This window comes from Macrotis lagotis, chromosome 3 (genome assembly GCF_037893015.1).
Source record: "Macrotis lagotis isolate mMagLag1 chromosome 3, bilby.v1.9.chrom.fasta, whole genome shotgun sequence".
Lineage (NCBI taxonomy): Eukaryota > Metazoa > Chordata > Mammalia > Peramelemorphia > Peramelidae > Macrotis > Macrotis lagotis.
Genome location: NC_133660.1, coordinates 120,794,497 through 120,808,526, shown reverse-complemented (window position 1 = coordinate 120,808,526; position 14,030 = coordinate 120,794,497). Strand labels below are relative to the sequence as shown.

The 14,030-nt window shown below is 36.0% G+C and overlaps 1 protein-coding gene across 2 annotated transcripts in view; it reads left to right on the top strand.

Moving 5' to 3' along the window:
- ARHGAP10 (Rho GTPase activating protein 10) overlaps positions 1-14,030 on the top strand; it is a 355,007-nt gene that overhangs the window by 226,801 nt on the left and 114,176 nt on the right. For both annotated transcript variants that reach the window (XM_074229165.1, XM_074229164.1), the window contains 2 exons: positions 2,516-2,603; positions 10,049-10,107. In XM_074229165.1, coding sequence (XP_074085266.1) covers positions 2,516-2,603; positions 10,049-10,107 — 147 coding nt within the window. The remainder of the gene's footprint in view (positions 1-2,515; positions 2,604-10,048; positions 10,108-14,030) is intronic.

Here is a 14,030-nt window from a genome sequence, read left to right as displayed (position 1 = left end):
AGCGTTCTTTCTTTACCCTGCAGATATTTGATTTTGTCTATATTCCATCAGTTTAAAAAAAGATTTAATTTCTTTGAAACCTAAAATTTTTTTCAAATTTAAAGTTATTATGAGTTCATCAAATTTTATGAAGCACTTGATATTTATTTAATCCTCACAACAATTTTTTGAGGTGGAATTCTAAGGAATTATTCTATTTTTACAGATGAGGTAACTAAGGCTAATCGAGGTTAAATGAGTTTCCTATGACCACACAACTAATAAATGTCAGAGATACTATTTGAACTTTGGTCTTCTTAACTACAAGTGCAGCAGTCTTTAGAGGAAAAATGTAACTTCTTTCATAGAACTCCCTTGATGAAAAAAACAAAAACAAACAAACAAAAAAAGAACTCCCTTGATGAAACAATAGTGTAGGAGACAACCTCTGATTCTCAGTGGGCTGCTTCTCATCTCCCACCCTGGCTCACTTAATATTCACTTTTAACTTTATCTACACATCGAGGAGCAGAGAGAACCTAGTATAATTTGTACTTACAAATTTTAATGAAAAAAATTAGCACTATGGAGTTGGGATGTTCTCTTTTATCCTCCTTAATTTCTAACTTTAGTTCCATATGCTTTTGGGTAGTGATTTTTCTCCTGTACTTTATTTATGTTATTTATTACCATGGATGTCTTTTTTAATTAAAACTCAAAAGCTTTATATAAAAGAACTTTTTTTTGGTTGGGGGAGTGGATGGTAATAGGGGAAGCATACACTTCATTAAAGTTCATTAAAGGAAGAGCCAGTTTAATCATGCCACTCATAAAACAAATTAGATAATGAATGATGACAAATTTGATGTAGGGTGGGGAGAATATAAATTTGATTTCCAGTGTGATAGGTGCTCAAAAATGTTTATTGCATGAATGGGTAGCAGTAACATTAATATGGAAATAGTAAGTATGGTGGTGCATGCTATAGTGATTGCTACTGGAGGACGCTGAGGCTGGTGGGTCACTTGAGGAATTCGAACTTGAGTAGGGTTAAAGCAAAGTTGGTGTCATTATTAAATTCAGCACCAAATGTTCAAGCCCCTGAAAGTAGAAGGTCATCAGGTAGCCTAAGGAGATGTAAACCGGTTCAGATCAGAAATGGAATCAGTCTTAAATTCTGTACAATCAGTGGCAGGGTCCTTGAATGCTGGGTGAAGCAGGAAGAACTATTCTCAAAAGGAAAAAAAAATATGGAAATAGCAATACTTTTAATAATGTTTTTGGCTGATATCCAGATCTCTAATTTCATCATTGGATAATAGATTTAGTGCTTGAAAAGACATTTGATATATAATCGCCTTATTTTATCACGATAACCCTCTCATTTTATTGATAAGGAAACTAAGCCCCAGAGAGGTTAAGGGTCACACTGTGACAATAAATGGTAGAGCAAGGATATAGAACTGGGTTCTCTGACATCAAATTAATTTTTTCTTGCTCTGTTCCATGCTACCTTATATGTGTGGAAACTCCCTTTCACAGTACATATTGGCAACTTGTCTTTCATGGCTGGCATAGAGTACTGCCTGGGGAAATGTTGAGATTAGGTGATTTGTTCAAAGAAGGTCAGTCAACTAGCAAATGCTAGAGGTGGGTTTGGGATCTTAGTTTTCTCTGGTTCCAATGTTGAGCCTCTGTTATACTATGCTGTCTCTTTCTACATTGACTTTATTGGCTTATATATGGACAGAAGCATTGTCCTATCTATGATCCAGTTCTTTTTAAGTCTTCAAGAGAGACATGTGACTTATGGAATGTGTTAAACTTTAAACTACAGAATCAAATTCTCCTGATGTTTTTGCTTTTGATTTGATAGTGTACAGAAAATCATTTCTCTATTAACTCTAGTTTCCCATCCAGTTCCAAGAGATAGGAACCACCTCTCTAAGTGACTTCATTAAATGAAAACATTTCAGATAAACACACTATATCTTTTAGCTATACCCATTATTAGTATGTTTCTCATAAAAGGAAAGTTGCCTTAGTTGGCAGTTGTCAATCTATGAAAGATCATAGGGACCTAGATTTGGAAAAATATTAGATCTATCCAGTCAGTTCCCTCATTTTATAAATGAAGAGCTAGAAGGCCGAGGTTAATTTACTTTTTGAAGATACACATATAGTATGTGCCAAAGACATAATTTGAACTTAGATTTGAAGACTTCTCTATAATACTGTGACTGAATCATTTGTATTTTCCCGTTCTGTTTTGTTGTTATTGTCAGTAACCACCCTCTTCCTCTAAGTAACTTGGTAATAAATTTTACCTAAGGTATTATTACTGAGAGGTTTTTAGTAATTCATATCTTTGATAATTCAAATCTTAAAGAATTGATATTTGATGCATTTATAGATGAGTATATAGAGTTAACAGTTTCAACTTTGGTCTGATAAGAATTGATGATTTGTGGATTGGTAAAGAGGTTCTTTGATTGTATGGTGTTTAATTTTGTTCATTTTTATTTTTGATCATTAGATGCCAAAACATGCAATGAAGTGGACCTTGAAAATTCCTTAGATTGGGAAGTGAAAACCATAACAAGTGCTCTAAAGCAGTATTTGAGGTAAGTTGCCTGGAGTATAGATTTGAACTTCATTTGGAGTAGGTGAATTGTTTGGGAAATGGAAAGTTAACTGTGAAAGTCAGCGCCATCATAAGCAGACTTCAAGATGAACTTTAAAAAAACATCATGCATATATGGCATTTCCTAGAATTTTAAGTATTTAGAAAGTTGATGAAGAATTCATTTGTTGAGACCATTTGCTTGTCAGGGTTCAGACACTCAGTGAAATGTCTATCCTAGAAGCAGATAGAGATACAAAATTGGGGTTATAGGAAGTAATGAGAATGCGTCAATGAATTTCACTGAATCTAGTAGGGACTTATGGAGAGTTTAGGAAGAGTTTTGTAGTTTCCCTTCATTTATCTAAATTGTCCAACTTTTCCTAGCTATTTTAACATTGAAGTCTATGTGGATCACCAACCCTTAAGTGTATCTTCATGGGAGAAAAGAAAGCATTGATTGTTACCTGATAATTAGATTTTTCAGCAAATAAAATGACTTTCGAATCATTCTTCTTGTCAAAATCAGAGCATCTGTCATGTGACTTGAGTTGCTGCCAACAATAAGATTTCAGAAAGGAAGGTGGGACCTCATGAGATTTTTCTTTTAGAATGTTGCTTTTAGAACTTGGAAACGCCCGAATTATGTTTGTAAATTAAACATCAAAGCTGAGGGTTTTTACTGACTTATAACACCGGGAGAGGAACCAAGTAAATGCTATGGGTGTGTGGATCCACTAGAACTTTTCTGTACAAAATTGAGGAGATATGATTTGATAAGCTTTTTCAACAGTTTAACAGCAAAAACATCAAAAGAATGGGAAGAAAAGAAAGAAGAGTAGAAAGGGGGGGGGTTTTAAAAAGAAAAAAACCCTTATTCTGTTAAATGATTTTTCTAATTGAATACAAAGTTATGGGAAAAGGCATATAAATTTTTTATGAGCTGAGCTACTTTTAAAACAAGAGATGTAATTCAATAGGATTAGGTTTACGATTATGGAATTAGCTTGTACATATGCAGCCTGAGGTAGAATGAGAAATAAGAGTAGAAGTAAGTGCTGAGAATTACGATCATGATCCACACCCTGTGGTTAGGTTAGGGCCTCATGATTTTGTAAAAGATAATATTATTATTGTTATTTTAAAAATAGGCTTTATATTTCTCTCAAAATGGATGGAAATTTTGATTTCGTTGGTATAGTTTTTTCAAATAACTCCACTATTAAATTCAATTATTCTAAAAAAGCATTGATAGTTTAAAGGAAATCAGATTACAACTATTTTTTTAGTGATTTCTTTATAAACAGTCTGTGAATGAGAGACTATTTGACATCCTGAATAAAAACCTTAGCACAATGACATCAGAAAGTCATGGGTTCAAATACATCCTAATATGTATATTTGGAAGCCAAATGATCAGAGGCATGTCACTTGATCTCAGATAATACTTAACATTCCAGGGCAGCTAGGTGGCATAGTGGATAAAGCACTGGCCTTGGAGTCAGGAGTACCTGGGTTCAAGTCCGGTCTCAGACACTTAATAATTGCCTAGCTGTGTAGTCTTGGGCAAGCCACTTAACCCCATTTGCCTTGCAAAAAACCTAAAAACGAAAAACAAAAAAATACTTAACATTCCAAAAAAATAGGTTTTTATAGTTTTTAATCAATCTTCATTAATGGTAGAAATTTCAGTACTGAGAATTTCTCATACTAACAGAAGCTTTATGCCCCCCCCACCATCTCTACCCCAGTATTCTGGTAATGTATGATGCAAGTTATCATTTTATCATTAAGTTGTAGATGAATAATCAGATCACCCAATTTTTTCAGGCTTCTGTTATACTACCATGCAAGTGTTTCAATTAAATGAGAAAATGATGATAATTATTCTGGAGCTATTATCCAAATAGTAGTGGTAATGATGGTGGTAGTGGAGGTGGTGGTGGTGATAGTAGTAATAAAAAAAACGTGAGACAACTCAGAGTAGTTGATAGAAGGCCAATTTTTATCAAAGATCTTGGCTTAAGTTCTACTTCTGACATATAAATCATTTAACTTTTCCTGGTAGCTTTTTTATAAGATTATAAATTGAAGAGAAGGCGCCAATCTGTTTTTGTAAAGGGAGTTTCTTCACCTGTAAATTCCCTATATCAACTGTCCTCCAAGTGTAGTCTAGAGCCCTGTAGGAGTCTCTGAGATCCTTTTATAATTTCAAAATTTTTTCATAATACTAAGAAGTTTTAATTTCTAGTATTATAACTATCAGTAAATATAATTTTTAAGAGTATAGAGGGTTCATGAGTCCAAAATGGTTGAGGAAACACTGCCTTATGCTAATATTATAGGTACCTATGCCTCTTCCTAAGATGGGGAAAATAGATGCCTGGCTATGTAAAGTAGGAGCTGGTCTGAGTTGATAGAGGGAGCTATCTCACCTGGAGTTGCCTGTCCTAAGGCAAGCAAAAGAATCAATTAATAATAAATTAAATAAATTGATTAATAAATAAAATATTTCTCTAGAGCCCTGTGATTGTGCATATGACTTGACTCCCACTGACCCAATGGAGCAGATAGTAGAAATATTATCAGCTCCATTATAATTAAGACCCAGGAATCTTAAACCATGTTTGTGGTTGTACAGTAGGTTTTGAATTCAAGACTTGAACCTGGGTGCTCTGACTAGCCAGTTGAATATTCTTTCTACTACCCCAGATTGTCTCTGCTATCAGAATATATGTATGTGTTAATGTGTATGTGCATAAGATGTAAAAAATAGAAGTAAACTAGCTATTAAAATTTTCCTAATATATTAGGTCAATATTTCTGTTACAATTAATTACCTTGTTCCTCTAGTATTAGGAACCTTTTTTTGTTTGTTTTTCCCCATATTTCTTCTTAGAGAGGGTTAAAGTTGAAATCTTTTTAGATATTGCAGATTATTTGCTATCCAGGTCATGGTACGCTCCAAGTACTCTATACAGGTTTGACCTCTGACCATTGTTTTTACATTTTCCACATTGTTCTCATTATCTGACTTTGACCTGTTTTTCGTATTAATTTTGAACACTTAGTATAGAAGAAGTATTTGTATGAGTGAGTTTCATTCACCTTGCACCTGCATATATAGATATAATTAGCTAGATAAAATGAAAAATTCTGTCTAGATAGGGTGTCTCTTTCAGTAGATAGCCTAAGTATTGGTTGCTTTGAAAAATTGACTTTCAAAATATTCTGCTGATCCTTAGCGCTCTTTTTTCTGGCATTATTTATAGCTGAGATAGTTAGAATTAGCTATTGTTGATGTGTTTCCTAGTGAGACTCTGAGATGGATACACAGTTGAGTTTGCATGTCCACTTTCATTTTGCCTGTGTTTTTGCCTAAGAAAACTAATTCAGTTGATAAAAATGTATGCATGGCCATTTGAGAGAATGAATGTGAATTCTGTTGGGAAAGCAGTTTCCCCTCAGCTCATGTCACCTTTCCCTCCTCTAATGCCCCAAGCAAACATTTCAGCCAGAAAAAGCCCACCAAAACTTCGAAACCACCTACCAAAATAAAATAGAGTCCAGGAGTTCCAAGAAGGAAAAGGATGTGGTTTATGTGAATAGCATTTTCCTCTTTCCCCTCCTAGGTTCAGAACCCTTTTTTTCTCCCCTCTAAATGGTCAAAGTCATCAGGTGCCAACTGTTTCATTTCTAATTAGACTAAGTTCCATTTTTAGCAATGTATAAATTATAAAAGATTTCCACTGTAGGGGAAATGGAGGTTAGTAGGAATGAATGAATGAAAAGGGTTTAAATGATGGGCATTGAATTAGTGGTGAAGATGCAAATAGAATAGAATAGGAATATTAACTCTTGCCCAAAGGAGCTTACATCCTAATAGAAAAAACCAACCTATATGGGAGGGCAGTGATGGCCAGGGAAAACAAGGTGGGAAGGAATGTGGCTAAGAATATGGGAACTGACAGGTGAACAGCAAAAAAGGTCTGGGTAAGTGGCTATATAGGATGTGAAGTCTGTTGCTGGACCAGCCAATACATATAATAGCTAAGAAGCCTAATTTGCAGTTACTTACTCATAATCATCTTGGTTGGACCTTAGGGCAGGAGCTCCCCAAATAAGTGGATTAACATTCCCAGGTGCTGAGGGACTGGATTACTGAGGTCGTCTGATAATAAATGGTTGACTCCCCAAGGTGGAGGATCATAAAATATCCTTTCCACATTTCCATGCTGCCTCTCTTTTGATGTTTGTTGTAGTATGATTTTGTTTAATAAGCTTTTAATGTCTTTTGTTTTTTATATCACTATAGTCTCCCCCAGTGCCCCTTTCTTTTCCCACCTCTTAGAGAACCATCCTGTATAGCAAATGCTATTGCATAAGGATGAAAAAAAATCATCACAAACCTAGCAATACACTGGAAAAATCCCCACAGGTGTACTGGGTGACATTTAATGGACTTATTTCCTCAGAGGTTTTATTGGGAGCATCCTCTACTAGTTGTTCTTTCAAGCCATGCTTGTTCTTTTTAATTGTTACAGGGACATTTTACTTGTGGTTAGACTCAACCTCCCTCCTCCCCACATTGTGACCAATAGGACATGCTGGCTATTCTATAGCTAAGAATGTTGATTCTCAGTCTTCTATTCGACATCACGTTGTAATAGAGTGATGTGATCCAGAAGCATATAGGGAGGGAAGTCAGAAGGATGCTGGCAAGCAGCATGAATAGTGTCTATTTATAACAGTTGGCATTTTGATTTGAGCTGCCCCAGCATTAGAAATATTTATTATGCATGATGTAAAATGGTTGTTATGGTCTTATATCCTAGGTTGCACACATATTGGAAAGGGTGTGAATAAGTTTCACTGGTACTAGAATTAAAATGCTCATGGTGTTCCCCTTCTCCAGCTATATCCCTTAAGTTTCTTCACTTTTTTTCTTTGCATTTTTCTAGCCATTCTCTTCTTAAACACAAATGTCCTTATTCTTAACTATTTCTTAACCTGCTTATTCTGAAAGGACATAATCTTTCAGAAGAATATGTAATAATAATAATAATAGTAATAATAATGGCTAACATTAAAGTTTGCATAATGGTTTATACATATTACCTCATTTGATCCCCACAACCACCTTGTGAAGTAGATGTTTTTACTATACCTATTTTACAACTAAGGAAAGAGGAAGACACAGGTTCAGTGACTTCTCAGGATCACACAGCTATTTAAGTTCTCAGACTTGGTTTGAACTCAGGTTTTCCTATCTCCAGACCCAGTGCTCTATTCCCTATGTTGTATAGCTGCATAAGCTCTTAGAGGGCAAGAATTATTTAATTTGTTTAGATAACATGATAATTTTACAAATAGTAGAGATAGAGAGATGTAAAATGGACTTAGGATTTCTTTGGCATGAGGGACCCCTAGTCTCCAGGTGAGGAAGCTCCCATTGTTTCCTGTTGTCTCTTCCTTTGAAAATTCTAATCTATATGATTTGTTTAGGGTACTGTGAAGGTAAAAACTTATCCTTAAGGTCACAAACTTTGTGTGTGTGTGTGTGTGTGTGTGTGTGTGTGTGTGTGTGTGAGAGAGAGAGAGAGAGAGAGAGAGAGAGAGAGACCGTGTTTGCCTCAGTTTCCTCATATACAAAATGAATGGGCAAACCACTCCAGTATCTTTGACAAGAAAACCCCAAATGGCTTCATGAGAAGTTGGACATTAATGAAAATAAAGAACAAAGAAAAATAAGTGGTTGTTGACTTGAATTCCAGGGCTCTTAAATTTTCCCTTTAAATTTTTCCTTTTCCTCGGGAGTTAGAAACTCTAAATGGTATGTTTTATAGACTGAAAAATCCATCATGATATGCAGATAATATAAATGAAATGCTCTTAAGTTTTACACAGCACTTTCCATACTTTACATGGGAGACACTGGCACAGGACCGCCCAGCCTGGCTCACCAAAGAAAGTGCTGTGTTCTATGAGCAATGCAGAATTGCAGTAACTCAAAAGAAACATGCAGTGCACAAATTTAGGGAAATCTCCACTCCTAATGTTCATGTAAACTACTTGTACCTGATCTGTGGTAGAGTTTCTGAGCTCATGGAAGTCTGAACAGCCACAGACACATTGTACCTCAGTCCCAACATAGTGATATCATTTTGGTTTTCTTTGAGAGCAAAGTATCAGATTTGACTAATGTTTGTTGTATCATATTTGATCCCTGTGAGGTATAGGGTTGCTATTAATATAATTATACTATTTTTACAAGTGAGGAAACTGAGGCACAGAACAATTGAGTGACTTACCCAGTGTCATATACAAAATAACTGATTTGGGTTCAGAATCAGTCTTCATGACTTCTCTTCTACTGTAACTACCTAAAGACTATATCTAATACTGTATTTGGTCTGGATTAAAATTCTGCCTTTCATAGAATTAACTGTTTTATCCTGGACTTCCCTGACCTTATTCAACCTCAGTTTTCTTATCTGTAAAAATGAATGGGTTGGAGTAGATGGCTTCTAAGGTCCCTTATAGCTTTAAATTGATGTTCCTATGGTCTGTCTAAAATGTATATTGGGTGATGGACAGGCAGAAGGGACACAGGTGAGAAGGAAGCTGGAGGTTAATGGCTTTCCATTAATAGAGTTTTAAGTTTTAGGATATACTCCTAGTATTCATTAAGGACAAGGGATTCACTGGGGTTTTGCATCAGTTTAAAGGAGGAGGAAGTGTGTGAATTGGTTTATATGCTTCAGCAGAGCAAGCCATTTTTGTTGACTATTTTGTATTTTTGGTTACAAGTGTAGGGAGTGAAATTTTTAAAAATTTTTGTAATTTATTAGTTATTTTTACCCTCTTTCATTATTTTAATCCATCCAATTAAAGAATTTAAAATGTCTTTTAAAAACAATTTGGGGAAAGAAAGAAAAAAATGTTCCTTTTGATTTCTTTAAACAACTCATTTTTTTAACATCTGTTTAATTTTTTGTAGGTAGCTTTGAAATGACATCTCCAATATTACTGTACAGAATGCCTATTTTGTCTTAATTTCTGCTCTTAGTAAAAACAATTTTGAATTAGTAATCCATTCTATTTATCAATTTTTGTATTTTAAAAAAAAATATTGATTATTTATTTTAAATTTTCTCACCCAAATTTGTTTGTGCGGTATCATTGGTTTAATTTTGGCAGTGATTTGCCAGCTTTTGTATGGTGATTTATGCAGATTTAAGGGGAGCTCTTTTTAAGAGCTCTTATTAAAATGAGCCTTTTGAGTTGTGCTTCCTTGGAAATATAGCTATGTGACTCAAAAGGCTCTTCTTCAGGAAGAGGTAACATTCCAACCCATTGAAAACTTTAGTGAATAAATCTGTATAGCTCTATTATACATGAGATTCCTTTTAGTAATTTGATGTCCTCTTTTATTTGTTTTAACAGAAGTCTTCCAGAGCCCCTTATGACATATGATTTACATGGAGACTTCATCATTCCTGCCAGTAAGTATTTGTGAGCATTTCTTCATTCAGCAGACTTTTAATGAGTGACTAGGCATCAAAGGGGCCTAGGCCAAAATAGACCAATCCCTGTCCTCAAGAAGCTTATCTTTTATTGGGAAAAAAAAGTATTGACAAAGAAAGTCAATACAAAGTAATTTTTGTTGGTAGGGGAGAGTCTTACTTGAATTAGGAAAAAAGACCTCATATAGGAGGTGGTGATTTATGTGAATCTTTTCCCCAACAGGTTGTACTATATGAAAAATTTAAAAAGAAAGTAAAGCCTGGTTTGAAATTTAACAGTTGCTCTGCTTAGCATATTCAGTGAAGAGTGTTCATGGTTTAAAGAAAAATAGTTGATACTTCTGTAGAGAATATTAACCTGTCATGTTATAACCTACAGACCAGCCTGGGAAATTTCATATTATTTTGTGAAAATTAATTTTATTTTTAAAAACAGTTCCATGTATAAAACATCTAGAAAGGAGAGTAATATAGGAGGGAATAGCTGAAATTGCAGGATTCCATTACTATATGTTCTATCTCCATTCTGGGAACTCTTGGATTAGTTTTCTTTTATTATTTTGTACCCTTCCTCTTTAAACACTGGAGAATTGCCGAACAGTCACCCTGGTCACTGGAGGTAGATTAGTGTTAGCAGCTTAACAGATTAAGAGAACTGAGGTCTAGCATAGACAAGTAACAGACCAGATGGTATAAAAGCAACTATAGAATTCAAGTCCTCCACTTTCCAAGTGCCCCTTGAGAAGATTTCATATCCATTAATGCAACATTCTCTGAATTCATTTAACCTGTTTCACTTAAGGTTTGAAATATATTGACAAAATTCATAAATGTGGGGGTGTGGGAATACCCTTGAGATGAAAGGGAGTTCTGAGAAGTTTTGGAAGAAAAAAAAGAATGTTAAATCTGTTTTCATGCCTAAAATTTTTTGTCTGTAATAAGCTTTTCAGAAAGACAAATTAATTTCATTTAGTGAAAAAAAAATCAATAGCACAAATATTTTCCTACCAGGTCCCCCTTCTCACATTATATGAAACACCAGGGATCCACAGAATTAAGTCTGCAAACTGTTGCTTTGGTGTTATTTTTGTTTCCTAGCATAATCTTAAGGGGAAAAAAATATCCTCCGAAGCCCTTTGACTAAGTCTTACTGTTGCCTAAACTTCACTTCAAAAGATCTTCTTAAAATTCTCCTTGTGAGGTTTGCATCCAGGTTAGCCTAGAGGTTTCTGGTATGTTACAGTAGGAAAGGAATTCGCCAGCTTCATTAGAACGAACCACTTAAAATAGATGTTTGAAAGAGGCAGAAATAGAGTTCTGTTTGGTCATATGTTTTCACATGAGAAGGGAGGGTTTTGAGAGAGAAGTTGTAGGAGGGAGGGAGGGATGGGGGGAAAAGTTCTGTTGGAAGAAATTCCAACACATGGTTGGTCGTTTTGATTTTCTACCCCGTGGCACTTTTGGCAAACTGGGCGAAGAAAAAATTCAACTTGACTCGGAGGACAGTTGTTCTGTCTTGTTTGCCTTAGAGACTGGAAAGAGCAGAAGGGCGCCAGGTCTAGTCCATCATGCTTTGGGAGCTGAAGAAAGAGTGGTCACAGGGCAAAGTTTGGAGTTACCAGAAGCTCCATATGTTAATTGTGAGCAAGCCTTGCCCACATACTTGTTTTGGGCGGCCTCAAAACACTTAACTTTCTGTGCTGTACTCCCTAAAGGTCAGGCCCCATAAGTGGTAATAAGTGAGGATGGTAGGAGAAATGACATTACAAGGTTTCTCCTGTATGAGTCTTTGGCATGCTCGTGGAGAGGCATTATATAAGTGCATGGACTTAATGGAACTTGATTCAATTCAAAAACTCCTTGAGACACACTTATCATGGATAAAGTTTTATGCTGCTCCTGGCAATGTAAAGATCAGAGAAAGAAGAGCATTTGCCCCTTTTGGAGCTTACATTCTCTTGGGGAATAAAATATTTACTTGGATGAATGAGCATGTATGGGATGATATGAAGGCATCATTTAACTAGGAGAGATCTGGGGAAAAATGTTCTTATATGAAAAGGCTTCTTAACTTTTTGTGTGTCATGCCTCCAACCTTGGCATTCTAGGAAAACCAATGACTCTCCTTTCAGGGTGATGCTTTCAATGCATAAAATAAATTACACCCAGAGCCAAGATGGTGGCATGAAGGCAGCATTTCCCAGGTACTCCCCCCCCGAAACTCCAAAAGTCAACAAATTATGACTCTAGCCAAAATTTAGAGGGGCAGAACCCACAGAAATTCTGAGTGAAGGGTGGTTATGTGGTATAGTGATGGCTAGATGGCGCAGTAGACAGAACACCGGCCCTGGAGTCAGGAGTACCTGAGTTCAAAGCCGGCCTCAGACACTTAATAATTACCTAGCTGTGGCCTTAGGCAAGCCACTTAACCCCATTGCCTTGCAAAAAAAAAAGTTTTAAGACTGAGTGATATATTTTCCCAGTCCCAGATAACTTAGAAGTTCCACAGGAAAGGTGTGTTTCACCAAGACCGGGAGTTGGAAAAAGCACTCTTGCAGCACAGCCTCTGAACAGCTTGAAGGAGCAGGGAGAGAACTCTGCTACACCAGAATGACATGTGGAATGAGGGAGCAGAATCTGCAGCAAGAATCTAGAGAAGGCAAGAGGTTTCTCTGCTCTCGCTTGGGGTGGGACTCTGCTGTTTGCCCACACTCGTTGCAGTTTGGGCTTACATGCTAGGTAGCCAAGTAGGACCCCTCCTTGAAGCTCCAGGGCCGAGGGAAGTGTGGTGGTCATCTACATATCACAGCATAGGCAAGAGAGCATAAGACCTTGGAATAATAAAGGTCCCAGAGGGATGCCCCCCCCAAAAAAAATCCCAAAGCCTTGTAAGTGCTGTAAATTAGTCTTGGGCTGAGGAAATGAGTAAACAACAGGAAAAAGAAGAATCTGACCATAGAGAATTACTTTAGTCTCATGGAAGATCAAAATGCATGCTCAGATGGTGACAAAATCAAAGCTTCCATATCCAAAACCTCTAAGAGAATAGAAAATGGGCTCAGACTATGGATGAACTCAAAAAAGACTTTGAAAAGCAATTAAGGGAGATGGAGGAAAAATTGGAAGGGGAAATGAAAGCGTTGCAGAAAAATCATAAAAACCCAATCAACAGCTTGGTGAAATAAATACAGTAAAATACTGAAGAAAACCATATGTTAAAAACAGTTTAGGCCTAATGGAAAAAAGCAAAACAAAAGGTAAATGAGGAAAAGAATGCCTTAAAAAGCAGAATTGGCCAGCTGGAAAAGGAGGTAAAAAAGCTCTCTGAAGAAAATAACTCTTTCAAATGCAGAATGGAACTAAAGGAAGCTGGTGACCTTGTAAGAAATAAGGAAGAAATAAAAACCTTCCAAAAAAAACCCCCAAATTAGAAGAAAATGTGAAATACCTCATTGGAAAAGCAACTGACCTCAAAAACAGATCCAGAATAAATAATTTAAAAATTATTGGACTATATGAAAACCACAATCAGGAAAAGAGCCTAGACTTCATTTTTCAAGAAATAATACAGTAAAATTACTAGTAAAATAGAAATTGAGGGAATTTGCTTATCACCTCCTGAAAGAGATCCCAAAAGAAAAACTAACAGGAATATTATAGCCAAATTCAAAAACTCCCAAATCAAAGAAAAAATTCTAAAAGCTGCCAGAAACAAACAATCCAACTACCGAGGCTCCATAGTCAGGATTACACAGGATCTGGCAGCATCTGCATTAAGGCCTCATAGGGATTGGAATATGATCTTCCAGAAGGCAAAAGATCTAGGTTTACAACTGTGAATCAACTACCCAGCAAAACTGAACATCCTTTTTCAGGGGAAAAGATGGACTTTCAGTGAAACA